The sequence below is a fragment of the Phocoena sinus genome, chromosome 9, assembly GCF_008692025.1.
Source record: "Phocoena sinus isolate mPhoSin1 chromosome 9, mPhoSin1.pri, whole genome shotgun sequence".
NCBI lineage: Eukaryota > Metazoa > Chordata > Mammalia > Artiodactyla > Phocoenidae > Phocoena > Phocoena sinus.
This window is the reverse complement of record NC_045771.1, coordinates 33,464,767-33,489,284: the sequence shown is the minus strand read 5'-3', so window position 1 is coordinate 33,489,284 and position 24,518 is coordinate 33,464,767. Positions and strand designations below refer to the sequence as shown.

Sequence of the window (24,518 nt, the reverse complement as noted above, 5' to 3'; positions counted from 1 at the left end):
CTGAAGATGCAAACCCATAGGGGTTAGGAGGCTCATGTACCAAGTTTCATATTCTCATGGTGCCTCCAGCTGACTCACATACTCTGGGTACTGGGATAACTGAAGAGCTGTTGCGCTTGCGGGGTCTCCTGGCACTTGCAAGGTTGCCTGGCATTCAGGTGTGTTATGGCTTCTTATCTCACAGTGCAGCAGTAACAACGTTGATTGGAAGCATACTGTGTGTAGGGACCACGTAAGAGGTTACTTGAATTAATTCATTTAATTCTCACGGGACAACACTGTGAAGCAGGCACCACTGCTCCCATTTTACAAGGAGGCAGCTCCTTATAAGGAGGCTTCCAAGAGGCTCGGTACCTCGCTCCGGAGCACACAGGGTAAACGGTAGAGCCTACAGATGAAGACAGGCCTTCATCTTCGATACCTCCACGCTCTTAACCACCAAGCTGCCTCGCTGCAGTGTGTCCGTTATCCCTGGGTCAACCTGCCGGCTCTTACGCATCCAGTTCTAGGTGTCGTGCTATGTGACCCAAGAAGCCTTCCTGCCCCTTGAGGGCCGAATTCGGGTCCTCATCCCCGAGACACGCTTCGCCCACCTGGGCAGGGCCGGGATCTGCCTGGTTGGACATCCCCCTGATCCCTCTCCTGGCCTGGGCCGGACTGGAACCCGACCAGGGACGGGCGGCGGGGTGCGCGGGGAGGGAGCCATCTCGCGGGCTGCGTTCGGCCCCCGCCCCCTGGCCGGGCCGAGGGGCGGGACTCGGGCCGCGCGGGCCCGGGAGCAGAAGCCGGCCTCGGGAAGCTACCGCCGTCCGGGCCGCTCTGGGAGAGGCGAGGCGAAGCGAGGCGGGGCTGGGCCGACCGCCACGGGAAGGGGAAGCCGCGCGGGCCGGGAGCCGCGCTGCGCCAGCCGGGCTGCAGCTGCCGCACACCAAGCGCTGAGATGGGGCTGGAGACCGAGAAGGCGGATGTCCAGCTCTTCATGGACGAGGACTCCTACAGCCGCCACAGCAGCATAGATTACGCCGACCCCGAGAAGTTCGTGGATCCGGGCAGCGACCGAGATCCCCACCGGCTCAACTCGCATCTCAAGGTGAAGCCTGGGGCGGGCCCTACCCTGGACCTGAGGCTGACCCAAGCCCCCGCCAAGGCCTGGGAGTGGGGGTGCCCCCTCTAACTTGCTCCGACCCCAACTCCCACCCTCGCCACTGAGTCAGCGCCGCAGGGTACGGGATCCGGATTCCCTCTGTGGGGCCGCCTGAGTAGCCAGGAATTCTTAGCCAAATTCCTGTCCGCCCACCATGACCCTAAGAGAAGGTGGGGCACCGCAGCCAAGTCTTTCTTTCTTGCTTCTCCCACCCCGAGCTCTCCCGTATCCTGGAGAGGCAGGTTGGGCGACAGTTCAGGATCCCTGAGTCTTGTCTTCCCAGGTGGGATTCGAGGATGTGATTGCAGAGCCCGTGTCTACACACTCTTTTGACAAAGTGTGGATCTGCAGCCACGCTCTCTTTGAAATCAGCAAATACGTGATCTACAAGTTCCTGACGGTGTTCCTGGCCATCCCCTTGGCTTTCGCTGCGGGAATTCTCTTTGCCATCCTCAGCTGTCTGCACATCTGGTGAGAAGGGGCACACTGGGGTGGGCCGGCTTTCTGAAACGTAGGAATGTTCTTTGCCCCCTGCCCACTGCCCTCCCCTTCTCCCAGGCCGGCTTGCAGGCGAAAGAAGGCGCACCATCTCTGAACGCAGTAGCAAAACTGGGAGGCGTTGAAGGGTAGTGTGCTTTCTTTAGAATTGCAGGTTGGGTTAGGAGTTTAAACAGAAGAAGGAAGGTCCCTCTGTCCACGGGTGTGATCTTCCTTCGAATGCTAAAGCCCAGCTGACTGTGGAGGTGGAGATCTGGAAGCCATGCTTCCAGCCACAGGCTTTTCTCTCATAGGGCCCTGTTTTGACTTGTGCCCATGGTTCGGGGCAGGGCTCTTATTTCTTTCATCACCTTTTATTCAGTCACCACCTGTGCTTGGGGTAAAACAAAAGAGATCTCTGAGCAGAATGCCAGTGACAGTATCATTGCAGAGGGATGTCAGACCTGGTTAAGCAGTGCTATGGAGAGGCAGCTCCAATCCTGTCACTGGCAAATGGCAAGGATGAGAACAGAGGAGAGGCAAGATGTGTGCAGTTAAGGTGAAGGGGCCCCCAGCACAAACGAATGAAACTCAAACTGCAGGATAATGAAATGAGAAGGCTTCCAAGTTACTTTCTCACCTATGAGGCACCAACAGGAGTGGCATCTAGTAAAAGGGGAAATAAATATAGAAACCTATTGGACATTTTGGGACATTTTGAGTAACTTTATTCACACACAAAATGCATCATAAAGCTATAGAGAACATTTCTAAGCATTAAAAAATTTAAAAGGAGATGTCATATTTTACCAAGAAGTTTTGTTATTGTTGTTTTTTAAAATGTCCACTTTATTCTGAGAGGAAGAACATTCAGATTATCCCCTGTATGGCAACAATTGCCAAGCTTGTCTTTTAGGGCAGTCCTGCAGAAATGTATAACCCCAGATGTCTCCATGTCTTTCATAATCACTTTATATGGTATTGCCACACCCTAATACATGTTGTGTTCATTGTTAGAAGTTATGAAATTGTTCTCCATTCCCCTTTACCATCTGAATCAATTTCTTTAGTCGGTTAGCTAGCTAGTTAGTTCAACCAAGAAAATTTATTGAGTGCTTAGTTTGTGCTGGCACTGGACCCAGAATGAATAAGATGCAAGATCTGCCTTCAGCTTACTCACAGCACATCAGGACAACTGGCTAGATACAGAGGTGGCTGCTAAGGAAAACCCAGCTAGATCTGTGGAGGAGGGAAGCACAGGGAAGGCTTTTAAAAAGAAAAGGGTCTACAAAGGCTTTTAAAGGATAAATTGAAGTTCACCCAATAAGTAAAGGATAAACAACAAACATCAATTTAATTTGATCACTAAAAACTGTAAACAATTAAACTATATTGAAAGTGCCAAAAAACTGCCAGAGGAATGAAAATCTTTGCCTGTGTACATGAGCAGATCAACAAAGGATGTATATAGTTAAGCTTATATTTTGACATTAGCACATGAATTTTTTTTAAAGATGCCCAAGTCAGTGCATAAAATTTTGGATTCCTTATTGAATAAAACCAGTCATCTAAACTCTATGTCCATTTTCTCACTTTCCAAAATGTGAAAAACTGAGTGACCACATAACATATTGTGAAATGTTGGCTATGAAGCTATTTGGAAACATAGAGTGCCAGTCAACAAAGCTAGGCTTTCCTAAAGCACTTGTGGAATAACTGACAACAAAAAGGTTTCCATTTACTAAATGGCGGAGAGATATAAGTAAAACTGCAATTAACCAAATGATGCTTCTCTCCACCTGGCTCTCCTGAGAATGGGAGATGTTTTCTGTGTAGTGCTTCCAGAGGTGAATCATCAAACCACTTCTTTTTCAGCCACAGAAAATGTATTATTTAACTATAGCTTATTTTTCAAATTACATTCATGTGGGACATTAATATTTAACTGTCATACATTTGTCATCAGGCAGCTGTGATTGCAAGTAGAGGAGTAACTTAAAACAAAAATGTTTAAAAGTTAGTTTATACCTTGATAAAATAGATTTATCATTAACGGATCACATTCTAGTGACACAATAAGACCAGATCAAGGAGAGGCCTTATAGAAGAGCAAACCCATTTGAGTAAACTTTTTTTCTTGGTGATCAAAGCTATGAAAATATGCAGTAATAAGTTCTTTGAACCACACTGCATGGTCACAATGGATCTGACTTTAGATTATTTAAACAAACAAACAACAAAAACAAAACACTCAGAACTCAGTCTGGTGATGCTGGATCCTAGGCCAGAAGTACAGGTCACTAGGGACCGGTGAATTGGTTTGAGTCCATACCATAAACTGAGGTATATGCCATTTGGCAACCACAGATTATTGGTCATAAGTGGATCATACCAAAGAAATGTGGCTTGGACCCCTCTACCTTTTATTTTTGCTGGGATGCAATTCAAATAAATGGTCCAACTGATGGAAATTCAGTAGTAGCAGTCTCATTTTCCAGAAGACTTTTTAACACAGCAAATTGCTGTGACAAGGCAGTCTTATGGCACTATAGTTAATACAAAGCTAAACAAAAGTCCCAGTTCTAATGGATTTATTATCCAATGGATAAATATATAATCTTGCTAATTATAAGATTTATTTAAGCAATATTTGGTTGGTCACATAGAGCCCCAACCAAGTTTTGGGTCACTCCAAATTGCCTGGAGTTTCAGAAAGGAAACTAACTGGGATGTTGAGAACACAATTTAAGTTTGTTGTCAGTGGATCACTGGATCCTCTGATCCAAAGTGAGAGAACAACAACTTGAAGAAAATAAAATTAAAATGAGTTCACCACATCCTATGAACTGAGTCCTCAAATGTGGGCAATTGAACTTTGCTGCACTTTTGTCCTGTGTTTAATTCCCTCTTAGGACATGGAGATCTAAAGAGTTAGGGGAAAGAAAATTTCTCAGCCTAAGAAAGAATGGAAAGTGCATTATATTCTGAGGGAACTGAATTTGGCTAGGAAGCTTTCCAAACTAAACTTAAGTCAAATTGAGATTTTGTCATAATTGTTTCATTATATATTCTGACTTCAAAATAGTTCTATTTATTATTCATTATAATGACAGCATCACATGGACCTGTCAGGGATGCATAGTAAGTGTTAATCCTGATAGCTGGTCTATAAGATTTCCTATTCTTACTTTAATTTGTAGTGATTTGCCCAAGGCCACATATCAAGTGAGAAACATAATGGGGTAAGAAGTTAAAAGTTGCTATCATTCAGGTTTCTGTTCAACTATGTAATTCTGAAACACCTAGTAATTAATTTTCTTTAAAAAAATTGCTTCAAGTCTTTAGCACTTGGAACAAAACACAAGATAAATATAATCTATGCAGGCAGTCAATATGAATAACTCAGTATTCTAAAAATATCTCAATCACTCAAATGCCTGATCTTCTCTTTACTTTGGGCTAAATACAACAGACCTTTATTTAAGCCACATTTTAATAGTAAACCAAGAAAACCAACCTTACTTCTTTGTGCCCACCCGAGTAATAATAAAAATTCTATTGAAGCCCTCCAACAATGCCTGAGAGTTCACAAACACTTTTGTGCCCAAAAAGCATTACTATGACAAAGAACATTATTCAGAGGACTACAGAAGAAATTAATCAGCCTGAGGAATATGAAAATATGTGGTTATCTTAAGAAAAGGCATAAAGAAAAAATAAATTTAGGATACTCTAGTTTTTCTTGTCTAAGAGTTCTGACATAATTGAAGGGCTCTTTTAACTGTACTACACAACCCTTTTCAGTGTGTGTAATTACTGTGGAAAATTAATAATATAAAGCATATGAGAATACTAAATTCACTTCAGCTCAAACATTTACTAAGGGTAAAGGATGTCCTAACTTAAAAAGCTTACATTCTAATAGGAAAGACAGAAATATAAGCGGTAAGCATCCATTATGATATCTTTTGGTAAATTTGAGGATTAAGAAGTTTGTTGCAGTATTTTAGACGCACAAAAAAGGGGTATCCAACCCAGCCTGGTCCAATGGGGAGGAAGTGGGATGAGACAACAGGAAAAGCTACCAGGAAGTAGGACCTCAGAGACATATGAAGATTTAGGCAGTTTAATGTTTAGGGGCAGAGATCAGGTAAATAAATTTACTATTTTGTTTATCTTTTGCTTTACTATTTTAGATTGCCTGCTACCAATAGAAAGAATATTGGTGTTTATCATGTACATTCTTGTTTATTTTTTTTAAGCAACATATTTTCTGTGCATCTTATCATGATGTGGGTCACTGTTCATTTGTTTCAAATGCTTAATCCGGCTTAGGTGAACTGGGCCATTGTTATATCTTTTCATGCATATGCAATAGTCAGTGGCCTTATTTGGTAACACTAATAATCTTTACCCATCTCTCTTCCTCCATTCCAGGATTATTATGCCTTTTGTAAAGACCTGCCTAATGCTCCTGCCTTCAGTGCAGACAATATGGAAGAGCGTGACAGATGTTGTCATTGCCCCATTGTGTAGGAGCGTAGGACGCAGCTTCTCTTCTGTCAGCCTGCAGCTGAGCCATGACTGAATACTTGGACCCCAGGTCCAGAGATTTGGATACTGTAATAATTCTTTGTTGTTATAATATAACGGCACTACTGTTCTGTTAATTCCCCAAATGTTCAAATTAAGAAAGCTATTAAGATGGGCAACCACATGTAGAAATGTTTATTTTCAGATCTTTTCAAATAATGCTTTTCTATATTAAAAGCCAAGGATTTCATATCTAACTTTATAACCAGAATTACTCAGTAGGTTGGCAACACTTAATTTTGAAGGCAGACAGTTCTTGCTTTAGTATGTAAGTATACATTTTGTAATGATGAATCTATAATGATCAAGGGACATTTCTCTCAAACACTACAATAGTTTTGTGTACAGCTGCTCATAAAAATATGGAATTTCTTATTTTTCTTTTACTTTGGAAGTAATACTTTTTAAATTACCTTTGCAGGTAAAGTCATGGGGATACTTAGAGATAAGATAATACAAAGATTCTAGAAATTACAGTAACAAAAGCATACAGTGATGATAGGGGCTCTCAAATATGATAAAACAAATGTGAAAATAGATTCATGAAAATATGTTCCTTTAAATAGGGCATAGTTAACCTACAGGCATATTTAACAAGATGTTTCAATTTACTGTATATTTTGTACTTATTGTAAATGTTTCTCTAATCAGATTGCTTTAAAGAACTCATTATGTTTGTTATATTGTTGAGCTAATATATAGGAGGAGTAAATGTGTGTTCCACAAGGAACTTCACTGGTGAGATTGCACTGTCTTGATTACATAAGCATATGCATCTTCTTTGGTAATAGAATGGAAAAGAGAGATATACAAGGCTTTTCTTTCTAACTTTTCCAAGCAAAATCCTGAAGTGTTTTATGGCTGATGTTTATCTGGCTGTGATCTTAATACAAACCCAACTGATATTTCATCTAGGAGATGCTTTCTGTCTTGTAATTAGAAATTAAACCTGTATTCTGCATTCCTATTAATGTTTCGCTTTACCTTCAAGTAATATTGCTGCTATTTAATAACATTTTAAAATAAAGGCTATTTCTGACACTTAAGTACAATTTCAGCTACAGTAATTCACGTAGTAATTTCAGGAGAGTTGTCAATTTACTGGGTCCATGCTACTGAGCTACGTATATATAAATTAAAAACTAACAGCTGCAAACTTTCAAGATGTTATCTAATATGAGTCTTGTTACACAGTATAAAATTATTCTTATTATTTTTGAACTGTAGAGTCCTATTTCAGTGTTATGAGTCACTGTTGTTTTAAAAATCTCTATTGCAAAATGATAGGCATGTACAAAAGATGTCTCTGATGTGAGTGGTTAACTATAATTTGCATATCTTAAAAGTGTATAAATGCTCAAATTTCAGAATTACTATTAGAACTCGGATTAACATTCCTTTGAATATCTTCATAGAGGACAGCTCCTCATTCAATGAAGATTAATTTTACTTTCCCAAATTCTAAGGCTGGTGAATATACAGGATGATTGTACTGGAATACTATTGGGGACCAAAGCAAATGAATGATCAGATTATGAAACTCATATCCTTTTGAAGGTAGCTACAAAAGAAATTTTTCAAAGTTGCCTTAGGCCATTCATCCTTAGAAAACACTCTCATGATCATTAACTTCAAGCATTACTACTCATTTGACTATATAGATGTTACTATATAGTTAGTTAAAAAGGTCAATAAGTTTCATGACTTTATGCCTTGTGTTTAAGATGTTTTTAAAAAATATTTGGATATGTTGATTGGGCAAATGTATTTGATTAATAAAATATCTATTTAAATAAATCATGAGCTTCTATCTTCTAGTTATTGGCAAGTTTTAAAGCCAAAATATATACACAGTCATATAACAAAACCCTATAACTTGCAAAACGTAGACTATATGATTTCCTTATTTCTGAATAACATTGATCATTTTCAAAATAACTTTTTATTGAGATTTGCCATTAACTATTTTATTTCAAAGATTGAAATTTTGTACCAAGTGAATCCAGGTTTCATGTGCAAATATGTTGGTTCTTTTATTTGGGGGTGGGGAAGAGGTGGGTGATGATGGGACTTTCCCAGTATCCATAATAAACTTTTTAAAAACTCATAAAATGTGTTTATTGCTTTTACTACATGTCAAACTCATCAATAAAGAACATTTTAAAACTAATTTTTCCTTATTTAAAAAACTCATAATATATAAAAATACATGAGTTATTGCTTATTCAGGAATGTATTTGTGAAAAATTACAAGATTGGTAATTTAACTTTTTTGTTTTCCCAGCATTTAAGAGGTTCCCTATAAACATTTCTATCACTTGATGAATATGATAGAATAGCATGTTCTTAAACCAACCATACTTCATATTCTTCATGAAATAAAGTATCTTGCTAATGCTAAATAAACTCATATTTCTGTTTTCAATTTTTTAAATAAGAAAATAAAACAATATAAATCATATGTTCTTGGATACCAGTACCATGAAGCCAGACCAGAGTCCAAAATTATTTTTGGAAAGTCAATATGTGAAAAGTAGTTGCTGATATTGGCATAGATTTTCTTGTTGTGAGTTAATCTGGAAAAATGACCAATCTCCAATAATAAAACATGCGTTTAGCTTTTTAAAGTGCTCTTTAAAGTTGCGAAGAACTTAAAAGTCCCTCTTTTCAATAGTTGTCTACATCCCATGAATTTATTTAAATGCCTTTCTTGGGAAGCTGTTGGAGTTTAGTGAAAAGAGCCCTGCCCTCCAGGTCAGGCATCTGGATTCCTGTCTCAGCACTGCCATTACTGAGGTGTGTCACCTCCTGCAAATGGTTTAATCTCAAGGTCTCAGTTTTCTTATCTTTAATGAGAGGATTAGACTCAAGGATCTCTTAGGAGCATCCCATCTCATTGTTTCCTGTGACTTCTGTAGAATGAAGACTTGGCTATGTATATGCATGTATATGCAATCTTGCTGTTCAGTCCAGGAATTTTTTTAAAGGCATTTTTTAAAATCATGAATTTTCTATCAATTAAAGGACTGGCATGCATAAACACAGGAATTAATGCATTCACTTTTCACAGTTCTGTTGATTATGAGACTGTATGCGGCTTTGATTCTTCATGACAGGGATTCCTAGATTTACAACAATTCTAAGTCTTTATTATTGTGACAGTTTCTCCCCAATAATATGTTACTCTGTATTTTAAATTAATTACAATTTATTTTATTTATAGATTTTTCTACCCAAATCACTGCTATACCACCATAATCACGGCCATCTTCATCTTTTGCCTGCCTAGTTGCCACAGCCTCTTAACTGGTCTCACTCCCAGCTTCAATATCATCTTTTCCAATCCATCTTCCCCTTCAAAAAAGAAGTGATCTCATGAAGACTCCATGTCATTCCCCTGCTTAAACTATCAATTATATGCCATTGCCCTTAGAATAAAATCCAAACTCTTGAGCAGTGTTCACAAGGCCTTCCCTATCAACCCACTGTTGTCTTCAGCAACTCTCTTCTGCAGCCCTCACTGAAGTGCCCAGCCCTCTCCTGTCCATGGCAGCATCACTCTTCCCCCCATAGCCTGTCTAACCCTTCCTGTTTCCAGAACTCCGCCACATTAAGTGCTTCTTCTATGTCTTCATATAAAATCTTGTACAAACCCCTATTATCACTTACCACATGGTAAAACTAACCCTGTTAAATAACCCCACTAGACGGCTGGTTAGGTCTTTGAGAACCAAAAATATGACTTCATCTTTGTTTCCTGGGGTTCTAAAATGGTGCCAAGCACTTAGTGAGGTCAATCAGTATTTTCTAAATGAACAACTACATGAATAAATAATTGAAGAAAATTTAGGATGATTGCAGAGCTGGAGTGGGAATCATATTTTGACATCATAATTTTCTTCATTTGCATGAGGGGTTTGAAAAGTACTGATCCTAATAAGATTTTCCCACTCATGAATCATTAAGTTGGGAAAATGAAAATGTATGTAAAGCATATCAAGTATATTTCATCTTTTGGGGTAATGCCTATCTTTACTCTCAATTTTCTTGCCTGAAATTTATTTTCACGGCTTCAGGGGTAGGAAATGCTAGTACTTAAAACTGGTTTGGAAACATTCTCTCTGGCATTTTAGAATGTTGCTATTTCTTTTACTATCCTATTTCCCATTTTGAAATTTATACTAAAACATTGTTTTTATCGAGTTTTACATTTTAGAAAACACAGTCCCATACACTGTCTCATTTGAATCCAGGACAAATTAAATAGCATAGTGGAGAAGTCACATAAATAATGGCTCAGTTTCTTTAGCTTGCAATTTCATCATTTTTGAATGTTTACTTAAGATAACAAGAGCTTAAAGAATTTTTACAAGATTACATATTACTTTCAGATTAAAAAAAAAGTAGGTAATGTTGCAATGAAAATGTTGCACCACTAATGCAACTTATCATAAATCAGGATTTGGTATATTTCCTTCCTTCACGGTATATGTGTATGTAGAGAGGACAAGAGAAGGAATTGAAGGAGGAGGGAGCAGAAGATAAGGATATACTGGATATCTAGGTTATATTTTTTAGGAATAAAAATAATTTCGGCTTCCATACCTAATCTTCCCAATTTCTTCTCCCTGTTTACCGCCAAATGAACAAAAGAAGGCACCCTGTTATATTTTAAAACCATTTTTGCACCCACACTTCAGCTTCTTTCTTCGGACTATATCTGAACTGCTACCACTGGAGCCTTACACCTTGATGCTTGTTTAAATGAATGATACCTTTGGGTGAGGTAACATTTCAGTCTATTAGTAGACATCCATTACTTCACTGTGAATGGATGATCTGAGAAGGGGATGCTGAAAACTATATAAGGGGCCCTAGCATGAGGGCCTTGAGTGGAGCGCCACCTGAGAGCATCTTACACTGATTAAAAGACACGCCACCAAAGTGAAAGTCAAGACAGAAAAGGGAGAACAGGAGGCTCCAATGACACAATCTTTACCCTTCACAGTTTTGCTTTTGGACACCTCTGTTCAAACCCCTAGCGAAGGGGTCAATAGAAACTGAACAGGGTGGAAGGAGTTGAAGTCAGCTAAGACCATAAAGGAAAGTTCCTTATGTCTTGTTAAATGAAAAGGGCCTTGGGAGGGGGCATGAGGGCTCTCCTAGAACCCTGTGCCCTAAAGACAATAGCAGAAGAGCAAAAGTTAAAATGAAAACTGTACTACAACTTGTGACCATCTGTCTCTCTTCCACCTCACCTCTCTGTGCTGTTGACTGTTGCCGTGTATCTGTGGCAAAGAAAGAAGACCATGCAGCAGTCAGAGAAATCAGAGGACACCACTTCAACAATTATCCAAAAATAGGACAGACACCTATCTGCCTGCACTTGGACGTGTCAGGTCATTCAGCTTGGCTGCACAGCTGGAGAAGTTGTTTTGCCATTATAGGAAAAGGTAGGGGTGGAGAATGATGAAAGAAAGGAAGAGACATGACTCAGAGTGGGAAAGAGCACATAACCAAGGGCAAATATTTCTCTCAGACATAAATGGATCAGGAAGAGATAGGAGCTACAGGTCATCTTTGGAACATTCTTTTCTCTCCCTGCCTCTGAGTAGCTTGTCATCGAGCACCTACCAGTAACAAAAGGGGAGAGAAGGGCAGGAGGCAGGATCTGCCTCTCTAACTGAATGGCACACCAGTTCCAGCCAAGTGCTGGCTCAGCTAACTGGGACAGTGAAACAAGGAGTCATTTGGAAAGTTGCAGGGATAAACACAGCATTTCCCAGGGAGGCAAGTGGCAAAGATAACATGTTTCTTTTACTGAGGAGGACACCAGTTGGAATCCTTCATGCATTACAACAGTGGGAGAATCCTGATCTCTGGTACAAATAATAACATTTCCATTTGTTAAGCATTTATTACTTGCTGGGCATTTATTTAATTTGCACAATAACTCTATGATGTGGGTTCTATTATTGTTTTTCCGATGAGAAAACTGATGTCCTTAAGTTGAAGAATTTTCCCAAGATCACATGGGAGTCAAGATCTGAGCCAAGAGAAGTCTGACACCAGAGTTCAGGCTCTTAATCACTACAGAGATTATCGGCTATTTCTAGGATGTGGGTATGGCTATTCTAATGACTAATTCTGCCTTCCGACCAAAATCTTCTTTTTTATTCATTGTTCAGTCATGTCACCTTTCCTGCTATGAGAAGCACCTTTTTTCTTTCCTTTCTCCCATAAATGGAGTCAGTACAAAGTCCTCAGTGGTGGGAGCTCCCTACAACCTGGTATCTGGGCTCCCTGTACCTTCCTCACTCTGCCCCCTTCTGATCCCTGAGCCCTCCCCTAGCCCTATTCTCTACTTTCCTGAGCACACCATTTCCTTCCCTGTATGATCTGTGCCCTAGGTCCTAACACTTCAGCTAATGTCAGAAAAATATCTTTCAGGGACTTCCCTGGCAGTCCAGTGGTTAAGACTTCGCCTTCCAATGCAGGGGGTGCGGGTTCTATCCCTGGTCAGGGAGCTAAAATTTCACATGCCCCAGGGCCAAAAAAACAAGACATAAAACAGAAGCAATATTGTAACAAATTCAAATAAAGACTTTAAAAATGATCCACATCAAAAAAAAATCTTAAAAAAATTTTTTAAAAAGAAAACTATCTTTCACATGCTATTATTCCCATGTTTTGTAAATTTCATAAAATTGTACTACCTTTAACAAAAACTTTCTTATTATGTATCAGAAACACAATGATGATCTTTCTCCTCAATACTAAACACCTAGACATGTAAAATCTTAATAATTACAGTAATAATTTCTCGTTAGGCTAAGCATATACCTTTCGAGATAGGGGCCATACTTCATATCTTCATTTGGTTGGAAATTTCTTATCAGTTTGTACAGCTTTTAGTATGTTATCCAATCCTACTGTCATTTATTTTACCTTGAAAATTCTAGGGAAAACCATATATAATTTTATTTTCCTCCAATAGGATAATTTGCTCACGAGAAATTTTAAAAACAAAAAAACCAGATTGGCGTATACAATCATATTAATGGCTTGGTTGTATATTGTCATACTGCTTTTCAATAGGCTTGTACAATTTACAATTGCAATAGCAGTGTATATGTCTCCACACATTATCAGCATTCATGTGTATATATGTATATCAGTAAAAGTTACGTATATATGTAATTTTTACTAAGATATTAGGTGGTATTATAGAACAACATTATAGTATTCCATTTTGCACACATAAAATTTTAACAAACATTTTTCTACAGTGATAACTAGTATTGTGATCCCCACACTCATTTTCCCCTAATTTTTCATTCACTTTAATATAGTAATGCTGTCTGTGCTTTGCAATAACAGTTATGCTGAACACCTATCATAGGGCATGGTGTTTATATTTCCCACGATTGGCAATGGCTAGCAGAGATCCACTCACTCTTCTGCTCTTCCCTCCCTCTTTCTCCTCCTCTCTGCTCTCATCCAGTCCAATGAACTGAATATTTTAGATGGCTTTGAAGGGTGAAGGCTTACAATGTTTTGCTATGAGACAAAGAAAAACTCAGTGGATTACACATGATCTTGATTTCTTTAGAACTCTGTCTTAAATGATCTAACAAAGTTTAATATTCTTTCTGACTGAAACTTTGCAAATAGTGCACCAAAATAAAGAAATCACCAAATGAACATGTCTGCAAAAACAAACATTTTTTACATACATATATTCTCACGAAGCAGTCGTGGTAAACTAGTCAATATCATAATAGGGAGCCATATGGAAAATGAGAAGTCATCACACTGGAATATATAAAAAGCATAAGATACAAGCAAGCCTTCCTTCCCAGTTTAGATATGACTGTGTTGAGGCAGTCACAGAAACAGCACACATTATTTAGGGTTAGGTAATATAAACTAAATGAAATCGCCACAGAGTATCTAGCATATTCGATCAATTTCATGGTAGCCTCCGTGTGCAGGGGCCATGAAGAGGGCGGAAGGGGTGAGGGAGGGCCATGATCAAAGCATTGGAAATAAAACATCAAAAAAACTTTTTTATCGTATAGAAAAAACAAGTGAGCAATCAACTGAATTATTTATGTACATTTTATTTAGACAAGAGGAAGATCTTATGATGATTATAAATTTGAAAATAGACCCCTGAAAAAGAGCCAGAGTTGTTGATATTATTTATTCTAAAGGTGAATAAAGGGCCACATAAAAGATGAAAAATATTGTACAAAGAACGATTTTATTAAAGCTATTTTTTTTCTGAGAGAGAGAAAGACTAAGTGGGGTCATCTTAAGTGATAATATTATTAGAGTAGGCACACGCAAAAAGAATTGTGATCCTAAATATATTGAACAAGAGGAAATGGCAAAAAAGATCATAAACTACTTTTCATGTTAGAACTTTTGGAATGATGAGACAGATCAGATGCAGGCAGTCTCTATGCTGCATGATGAACTAGGGATTCATGTAAAGATTTCCATGATTTCATGATTCTTAGAGTTGAAGAAATATTCAGAATTGGAAAGGAAAATCCTCCCAGTCTTAAAATCGTCAATCAAGTTGGCCCAGCATGACACACTTCTAGTGCAGGGTGGGTTTGGACTACTTTGAAGCCCTCGCTAAGGCCAGTGCTGCCTCAGCTCTTGCCACAGCCAACACGTTTTGGGTGTGGCTAATGGGAGAATTTAATACAGCTCAACTCCTTTCGTAGCAAACAAACAAAGCAAAAAAAGAAACCACCACCAACAACAAAAACCCATCCTGGCTGCTGTCCAGTTTGTAATTCTTGATTTCACATCCCAAGAAGACTTCAGTTTATAGAAATGGAAAGAACTGCCAGTTCCCTGTAAAGCAACTTGGACAACTTAGCCTGTAGGGTTTCCCCTTAAATGATGCTTCCTTCAATTTCCTTCAAATATTTCTTTAATAGTATGTTACTTCCTTTTTGGAGTTGGGATTCCCTGTAAGTCATCCAGGCTGCCTTACTACTGCTCTTCCTATGATGATGTACAAGCTCTGTTATGCATGTATTTGTGGAGGTTTTTCTTCATCCGTGGTTCTTATATATGAGGATTTTTTGTTTTGTTTTATTTTTTAGTTTATTTGCTGACATAACTTCTGCCTTTTTTTTCATTTTCCCAAGACTGAATGATTATTTAATAAAAAGCATTCCACATTGTATAGAAACCAACACTCTCTCCCATAATTCTGTGTATATGGGACTACAGAAATGTCACTGTCCCTGTCCCACATCTTCAAACTGACATTCTCAGGTCACAACAATAAGTCTTCCTAATGGGGACCTTCTGGAAAAACAAGCTATTTCCTCGGCTCATATTTCCCTCTTTTTGTAGCAGGCACCAGCCACCTATCCAAGAAGTATATATTGGGGAGTAAGGAGGGTATCCATCAGCAAGCCCACAGCTGTTGACAGCCATAAGATTAGAGACAAGCACAAAGGGATAGGTCAACACACTGGCAAAAAAATCCTGTGACAGCTAGGGAATAACTCATTTCATTCATAGGGGAAACCCCACCGTTTGGTGCAAGGACATTGATGAGGTAGGCCACTGAGTTACAGAGCCACAAAGAAATGATGTTACCTAGGAGGCGAGGACTAACACCCACAAAAATCCTAGTATGTCCTCTTCCTGATAGATAGTTACTATGGAGTCACAAAGTGCATGGTACTTGGATTCTCTGCCAATGAATTGTACCATAGATCTCAGGGTGCTCACGTGAAAGCGATGAGTGATGAGAGTAGCAGCAGCAGAAGCCATCATCTCTCCAGTAGTCTCCTTAATAACTCGGTCAAAGATGAAACTTCTTTCTGTACATTTCCAAATCATGACTCCTCAACCTTGTCACACTACTGGTAATGTTGTAAAACTTTACCATGGACCACAGTTCCAAGGACCCCTGAACACAGTCTTGGAGTTAAGCCTGTGCACAACCCACACTTTCCATGGCTGTTTGCAATGTGCTGAGCCTAACAAAAAAGACCAGGAAGCTGACATACTTGCCGCCCCAAAATATTTCGTCCAACTGTTGGAGGAAGAGGCTCATATCCCACCTTCACATACAAGAGTGTCTGGGACAGGATGGTGAGACGAGAGCCCAGGAGCACCTGACTGGTAGCATCCGCCATGATGGCACCCACTGAGGGACATACAGACTGAGCCACCAAGCAACGGAGCCGGTCTGGGATCATGTGCCAGGGCCACGGGGTTCACTGGCCCACCCTCGTGTGTGCACACTCACTCCCTGCCCAGCTTCTGCCTAACACCTCCCTAACACCTTCAGAGAATAAGCATTTTCAAGTTTCCCCTAGAATGCTGCTTTTCAAAGTTTAATGTGCATACCAATAACCTGGCGATCTTGTTAAAATGCATATTCTGATTCAATAAATCTGGGATTGGACCTGAGATTCTGGTTTATAACAAGCTCCCAGCTGATGCTGCTGGTGAGGCTGCAGGTCCCTTTGGGTAGCAAGGCCCTAGTAATTAGCTTGAGTAAGACATGGAGAGAGATGAAGATGAAGTAGCTAAAGACAGAGAAAAGAAGAAACTGAAAGAGAGATTATTTGACCCTCTGAAAAGATTCTAGGGCTTACCTGGTGGCACAGTGGTTAAGAATCTGCCTGCCAATTCAGGGGACACTGGTTCGAGCCCTGTCTGGGAAGATCCCACATGCCCCAGAGCCACAGCTACTGAAGCCCCCGGGCCTAGAGCCCGTGCTCCTCAGCAAGAGAAGCCACCGCAATGAGAAGCCCGTGCACGGTAACGAAGACCCAACACAATCAAAAAAGAAAAGAAAGATTCTACAGTCTGTCCCATAACTATAATCCCCAACACTAGGTTTAAAACACATTCACATTCCCTCTGAAGTAAGTCGAACTGATTGACAGCAAAGCCAGCAGTGCCGAATTAAACCCATCCTCCAGTATGTACAAAAGCCGATGTTACCAAAATTTTCCCTGGAATTGGTTAAAAAAAAAAAAAAGCCTTCAATATACTCAATATATAACTATAAGAAAGTAAAGTTCTCTATAAAGACCAGACCACTTAATAAATGGTCAATATGAACTGATGTATACTTTTTGAAGAGTGAAATATTTTATGATTAAGCATTGTTGCCTCAAAGGGAGTGGCTGTAGACATAAATTTCCCCCAGGTAAAAGCAACTCCTGGTAAATAGTTTATTTACTAGGGAAAGGGCCAAAAGGAAAGAGAGTTTCCTTTGTTAAATAATGAAGCACTGACAAAGCCAGATGGGTTGGTTACAAAACAAAGGGCTTTTGTAAAGGACTCCTCCCAAATATTTACATTAACTTAAGAAAAATATGAAAGTTTTACAGTGTATATCTCCTTATAATTTCACGGTAGTATTCAGGGACTACTACCATTTTTATTCTTTATCACTTCATTAAAATAGAATTTTTAAATTAGTTATTTGTTAAAATATGTGATGTTCTAAATTTAGATTTACTTGTAGGCTGTTCAAACACTCTACTAGTATACTATAAAATGCCATTTATCTCAGATATATATTATATTACATTTTGTTGTCCTATTAGGTTTGCTGAGTGTTAGTCACACTTTGAATAAGATTTATGGAGTTTCCATATTTATAAAGGGTGATCAGAATTTTGTTTCACTTGAATAGGAGGAAATGTAGTCATCGTCCACATATCTAAAATTCTACTTCTCTCAACTAGATGTAATGTAGTAATCTGGCTCACCACTTGACACCAATTTTTCTGAAAAATTGCTATGTCCGAGCCTCATATTAAACATTTTCAATCTTGGATTAGTTAGGACTGTAATTAGCATTACTTTTATTATTTATATAAATCTACCTAGGTAAAAAACAAAATGAGCCAAATATTGATATTTTTACCTCTCTTTTCACGTTTTCTGAACATATTATTCCTTGATTATATCAGTGTTTGGACTAAGACTTCCTCTCTTTAATAAATGTTGGAACAATTATTTTGGTAGGGCTATTATCCAGTTATTAAAATAGTCAAGGTAGGTAGAGCACTGCTATCATGATGAAATGATGAACTGAACCTGGAATTTTAGCACAAATAAGAAAGAACTCAATGTGATTTGTGTTTGCTTACATTTAGCATTTTCTCAATATTTAGATTTACTTGTATGCTGACAAATCAGATTGTATTATGATTTTGTTTTTAATGTAATTTATGGGGGAAAAACTCAAGGAAAATTTACATATAAAAGAAAAAGGAAGTCTGTAAATTTTGAATACCTACTCTTAGAGACAAAATTTCGCTGCATTTTCAAGGAAAAATCACAAGTTTCATCATATTGAGTTCTAAATCCGGAACAATAATAATGACGATGACAATAAGATGGCCTAATTTTTGAAAGTAAGGTAGATTCTCAGCTGCTTTGAAAATCATATTCTGCTTAAAGCCAAGAGAACTTATTTTGTGACCTGCTGGGCCCCTTGATCTGAGGCCATCTGTCAAGCATTGTATTTGAGAATCCTCATATAGAAAATTTGCATTTACTGTAAGATTAAGAGATTTAGTTATTGTTGTTACCAACTGTTTAATACAAAGATTTTTAAAACATATGTAAAGCTTTCTGAGAATGAAATAAAAGATAGCAAAGGGTATATCACAGAAATTAGATTAAAACTTGAAAAATTGAAACCAGTCGCTGAAGACCACACACAGGTGATGTAGATTTGGGCTTCTCACATCTTGCTGCATTCACACCCTCACCTTGGCCTCATCTTGGTGGGATTTACTTGTCAGTCCCTTGACTTTGGGCTGAGTCATATGACTTGCCTTGGCCAACAGAACAGGACAGAAGTGTCAGTATGTCATTTCCAAGTGTAGGCTTCTAGAAGTCTTGCACATTTTATCTTGTCTCTTGTGCCTCTGCTGCTCCTTGGAGCATGAGAAGAACCTGCCCTAACTAGCTTGCTGGTCCAAGGAGGGTGAGAGACATATGGAGCAGAGCCAGCACAGGCCTGCCATGGGAAGCAGAGCTGCCCCAGCCATCCCAGCCTAGACCAGCTGAGCCCCAGCCAAGCCAACACATGAATCTGTGAAAATAAATGGTTGTTCTTTAGAACCACTGAGCTTTGTAGTACTTTATTTGTGCTGAATTATTGTAGCAATAATTGATACACCCTAAAATTCAATTTTAAAATATGTGTTAGATATATGATGACAAAGAAAGAACCAGTTCACTGAATCTTTTGCTTTTAATTAGCTGTTGTGAATTCAGACATAGTCATCTGTACTGATTTAGTACTTACAACTATATTTTCACCAGTTTTACTTAGGACACAGACAAGAATTGTACTTTTCTACACAAGATTTCCTACTCAAAACTTTTCCCAAGAATTAAACTTATTTCAATAATACTGAATAACCAGTCAGATTGATTTGGTCTTGAATAACAAAGATTTGACAGGAAAATTATATAGTAAACTGATACAGTAAAAGCTAAAGGCTAAAGATATTATTCCACCATCAATATTTTGAGCTAATTAGAAGGATATAAGCCTTAATATAAGGCTATCAATGAAATATAAATGTTGGCAGAAGTTCTAAAGTTACATATTTGGAATTTGAATTTGAGGGTTTGTTATAATTCAGAAAGACCAGATAGATCTTATATGTCACCAGCAAAATCTTACCAGGATTATGTTTTCTTCCAGTTTATTGAGATATAATCGATACGCAGCACTACATAAGTTTAAGGTATATAGCATGATGATATATACATCATGAAATGATTATCCCAATAAGTTCAGTGAACATTCATCATTTACTATATATATAAAATTAAATAGGAAAAAAAGGTTTTTCCTTGTGATGAGAACTCAAGATTTACTCTTTTAACAATTTTCATATATAACATACAGCAGCGTTAATTATGTTTATCACTCTCACATTACATCTCTATTACTCTTATAACTGGGAGTTTGTACCTTTTGACTAGCTTCATCTAATTCCCCCTCCAAGGGAAAGAGGAAAACTAGTGAATGATGACACTTTTGAAATGTTTACTGATGTTCTTTTCTGGATGCCCATGGAGCCTTCCCCTACCTCACCTCCCACCATACCTAGGGAAGGATTATTACAACGAAAAAGCAGAGATAAGGCTTCTCTTGATTCCAAAAGCCTTGGTCCTGGGGGAATTCAGGGCATTAAAGAAATTGAGTGATATATGAGCAAGACTTCCTGCTCAAGGGAGACAAAATTAGGAAAATAAACAAAGTAATTTTTGTCACATGTGTATCCCTAGCATGAACCCAGATAAAAGAGGATCTGAGAGCAGAGGTACTTGTGCCTCCTGCTTCTGAGTAGAGATAGCAACCCTCTAGAGTTCCTCTGAATGGTGGTAGGGCATTTATTCTGTTCTCTACACCACATTTACCATAGGAGGCTCCATGATGCTGCATCAGGCCTGCCCACCCAGATTCATCAGACTTGCACAGAGCCCCAAGAAAAGGATAGAAGTAGCAAAAGGTGTCTCTAGCCCTAAGGGTCATATTGAATCAGCATGAGGACATTATAGCAGCATCCTGAACGGACCAATGACAGACAGGATATGTACCTATCAGCAGATCCAAGATGTACAACTAAGGAAGAGACTCTCCTCCACAGACCCACCCTGAGACTCCTTGGCAATAAGCCCCTGCAACTTAGATGCAATACAACCTTAACAAAATGGAAGAAACTAGGACTTGATTGAGGTGAAGGTTCTGCCACCTGAAGGAATGGGGGTTTGTAAAAGAAATTAAGTTCAGTTATTAATAAAAGAGAAAGTTATACCTCACAGGAGACCAGAATAATATCTATGTTTTCCACTTGAAAAATCTGAAGCAAACCAGGCAAAACAAAAGTATTTGATCAGGCTTATGGTGAGTGTTCATTACACTATTTGGTATATCTTAGATGGTTGAACTATTTTACAATAAAAATACTATAAAAGAAAATACACTTATTTCAATCCTGAATCTGTGGACTGAAATTTGTCTCCTTAACCCTAGCATCTGTTTTGATTTAGGCAGTATCCTCAGTGGTTTAAATGCATCACTTCATTGAATGTTCATAGCACCCCTCTTGGGTAGACGTCAATTATATTTTTCATTTTACAAATAAAGAAAGTAAAGCTAATTTAAAGAAACAGTATAAAAAGAATACTTTTTCAGCCATCTTGATCAGATTTTTAAGATGTAGAAATAGTTGTCCTTTTTTTTTTTAAGAAAATAAATAGAAAAAAATCATTTAAGAGAGTCAAAATGTAAAGACCAATGAATTCCTCAAACTGAGGAAGATTCCAGTGAGGCCTTCAAACCAGAACAGGGATAGGAAGGGACTGGGTGATGAGGCAAAGTCTTCTTCTAGAAAGCCATTTCTTTCCATGTATAAAATGGAAGGTATGGAAGAAGGTATGGCAGGTATGGGAAGAAGGCCTGAATGGGATCTGGGGTATGGGGGTGAATAGGGGGAGGTATGAGAGGTGGTGATGGTGAAAACAGGGTAAATACTCAGCTGAAACACAGATTGTAAAAATATTGCCATTTATGTACTTGTGTATAAATAGTCACTGCTCTAAAATGTACTCCCTCCCCTCCTGTCCTTCTCCCAAGGGCCCCCAACTCCCAATAAGCCAGCAGCTAGCTGGCAGGACACTAAGGCACAGCTCCAGTGCTGTGACTCAAGCCTAGAATGACTGCTTGGTGGCTCTGCCATACTAGTTATTAAATTGTTTTTATATCACACCTAGTGATAATTCTTATTATAATCTAAGCTACACTCACTTTTTTGAACTCATCAACAAAGGCACATTTGGGCAGTATCAAGCTTCTGAGTGTTGAGAAATCTTGGAAAGATGACTGCTTTTTTAAACCTTCATATCATTATAAGCAGTCAAACCTTAGACTCCTAATCCTGGAGTGGGAATGAGATGAAGCCAGCTGAGAGTATGAAGAGGACCTAGGGTGGAAGGGATGGGAAGAGGAAGCTGTGCTCAGGGGTTAGGGAGCCTAGAGAAAGAGATGAGAGAACACGAAAGGCAACAAACGTCATAGTATTGCCACAGCCGTCCTCATTACACTACTTAAGAATCCCACGCCCCGCAAGTTGTTAACAGGTGCTATAGTTATTTATAAATTTTAAAATGTTTCATTGCCCCACAAAACTCCTTAAGAACATCATTATCATGTATTTAAACTTCAGTTTCCTTATTTCGAAGACGGCTGGTTTGATGACCTGTGTCCTTTCAGCTCTCTATATAGTAACATATAATGCATGAGCTGACCTTTAAGGCTGCTTCCTAAAATAAAAAACGTAGAGGGCAAATGAGTTGCCATTTACCCTTTTTTTTTTTTTTTAGTAAATGATTTGGAGAAGTTATTAACTTGCCTCTAAGCCTAAAGTTATATCTGTGGGTATCAAAAAATATATATATCTTTTTACATCATCTATTCATTTCAAATCTCTGCTAACAGTGTTCTACTTCATCTTTTCTTTGTATCTCATGAAGTTGGATGGAGCCAATTATCCCAATCAGCTATTATAACCAGAATATGATCTGTTTCTCTTTGGTGCCAGCTTCTTGTTGGGGCAGGTTAATGAAGAGTTTGTGGTTTTTCTTCTCATTAGGAATTCACTTTGGCATTGACAACGCTTCACTGATCATTATGATTCCATGTGCTGTGCTGACTTTGGGGTGGACTTCCCCAGGGAGGCTGCTTTCCCTCCTTTGAGTGCTAGTTAAGCATTCACTCACAGGCCTCCCCACAAAGTCCATTCCTTGCTGGAATGCAGGACATGCTCTCTCCCTGTTCCTGTTGACTTTTTTCACAGTCAAGATTACTCACTGCAGCTGAAGACTGAATAACAAAAGATGGGAAACAGCTTCCACATTTTTCCATAGAACAAAACTCAACTGCTTTGCAGCCAACATTTTTATGAAGGAGGAGTTAGAGGAATAGCAATCTTTTCGCAATCATTAGAGGTAGACTAGGCACTACAAAACACACTGAGCCTGACACCTCCCTTTTCTAGAATATCATGTTTGTTAACATGTAATCTGTTCAAAGCATTTAGAAATGCAATTTGGCAGAAGTAAAATTAAGAAAACCCAACTTTGGGAAGATCTTTAGTATTCTAATGATGACTAGTCAGCATAATTAAAGTCATGCCAACATTTGTGATATTTTCTCTGCCATCTAGTTGAAATTGATCTTTTCTCCAAAAACTGTATTGCCTTTCTGCTATCAACAATAACAAAAACCTGTGCTTTGTCATTCTCTTTTATATGTTTATGCCTTCTCTCCACCTTGATAATCAACTCTAGGAGTTCCATCCTCTAATTCCCTTTCTCCTCCTCCTTCTGTGTCCATCCCCATTTTCCCTCTTCTAGACTGCCAGTATTTTTAATGTATCCTGTGCCCTTTCAGGTATAGTCCCAGCTTTTTCATTTCAAATCATAATTTGACTTTCGACTGCACGTGGAACGTAATGCAAAATGTCCTTTCCGTTTTAGGATAGTGAATCTCCTTACTATTGCCCCAAAGTAAAATGACTGATTATTGCTCAATTCATCTTGTGCCACTTTATAATAAGGTAAAGAAAACCCCGATTTAGGAACAGATAAAATATTTTCATTGCTAACAACTTTTTTAAAAATTCTAATCAATTACTAGAAAAACTAAGCTTCCTCTAACTCACAGCCAAGCACTTAAAAAAAAAAAAAGAATCTTCTCTGGTAAACTTGAAACTCCAATTAAATATTTGTACAATTGTAAATATTTTATGTATTTTGTAAATATGGCATCACCTGTTTCCTTTGTTCCAGGGGGAAAAAATTAATAAATTAATAGAAGAGTTAAACATTTTTATTTCTTATTTCAAAGCATTTGAGAGACATTTCAGAAGTGGTTGGTAAACGTTAAATTCTGCATGCCTGCTTCTCCAAGTTTCCATCCACACAGACTAGATGTAAACCAGTGTCACCAAAAGCACACCACACACGCACCCACACAGATTCCTTCCTTGTGTTTAGATGTGAAATGCACCTAAAGGTTCCGGGTCATTTTTCATCCCTTCCTCTATGAAACAGGGAGATAGTTGTGTCTTAAGCAGCGATGGAACGTGGGCGATGAGAAGAAAAGGCTTAGAACAGGGCAGAATTCTTTCAGAAGCTCGGTTGCCCATACTGGGCATCTCTGCAGGCAATCGACTTCCTCCACTCCCGACCCCTGCTGGGATGATGCACTGCG

The 24,518-nt window shown here is 38.7% G+C and overlaps 1 protein-coding gene and 1 pseudogene across 1 annotated transcript; one reads left to right on the top strand and one right to left on the bottom strand.

Moving 5' to 3' along the window:
* The first annotated feature begins 447 nt into the window (after nt 1–447).
* On the top strand, nt 448–8,316 carry CAV2 (caveolin 2). The gene is made up of 3 exons (XM_032643009.1): nt 448–1,090; nt 1,428–1,615; nt 6,059–8,316. The coding sequence occupies exons 1-3, from the start codon at nt 941–943 to the stop codon at nt 6,207–6,209; spliced, it is 489 nt and encodes a 162-aa protein (XP_032498900.1). The 5' UTR covers nt 448–940; the 3' UTR covers nt 6,210–8,316.
* A 7,180-nt stretch (nt 8,317–15,496) lies between these two features.
* Nucleotides 15,497–16,389, bottom strand: LOC116759347 (annotated as a pseudogene).
* Nucleotides 16,390–24,518: the final 8,129 nt, after the last annotated feature.

Coding starts and splice junctions, on each gene's coding strand:
- CAV2 (XM_032643009.1), top strand. CDS start 941: ATGGGGCTGGAGACCGAGAAGGCGGATGTCCAGCTCTTCATGGACGAG. Junction 1,091..1,427: donor GGCTCAACTCGCATCTCAAG/GTGAAGCCTGGG, acceptor TTGTCTTCCCAG/GTGGGATTCGAGGATGTGAT. Junction 1,616..6,058: donor CTCAGCTGTCTGCACATCTG/GTGAGAAGGGGC, acceptor CCTCCATTCCAG/GATTATTATGCCTTTTGTAA.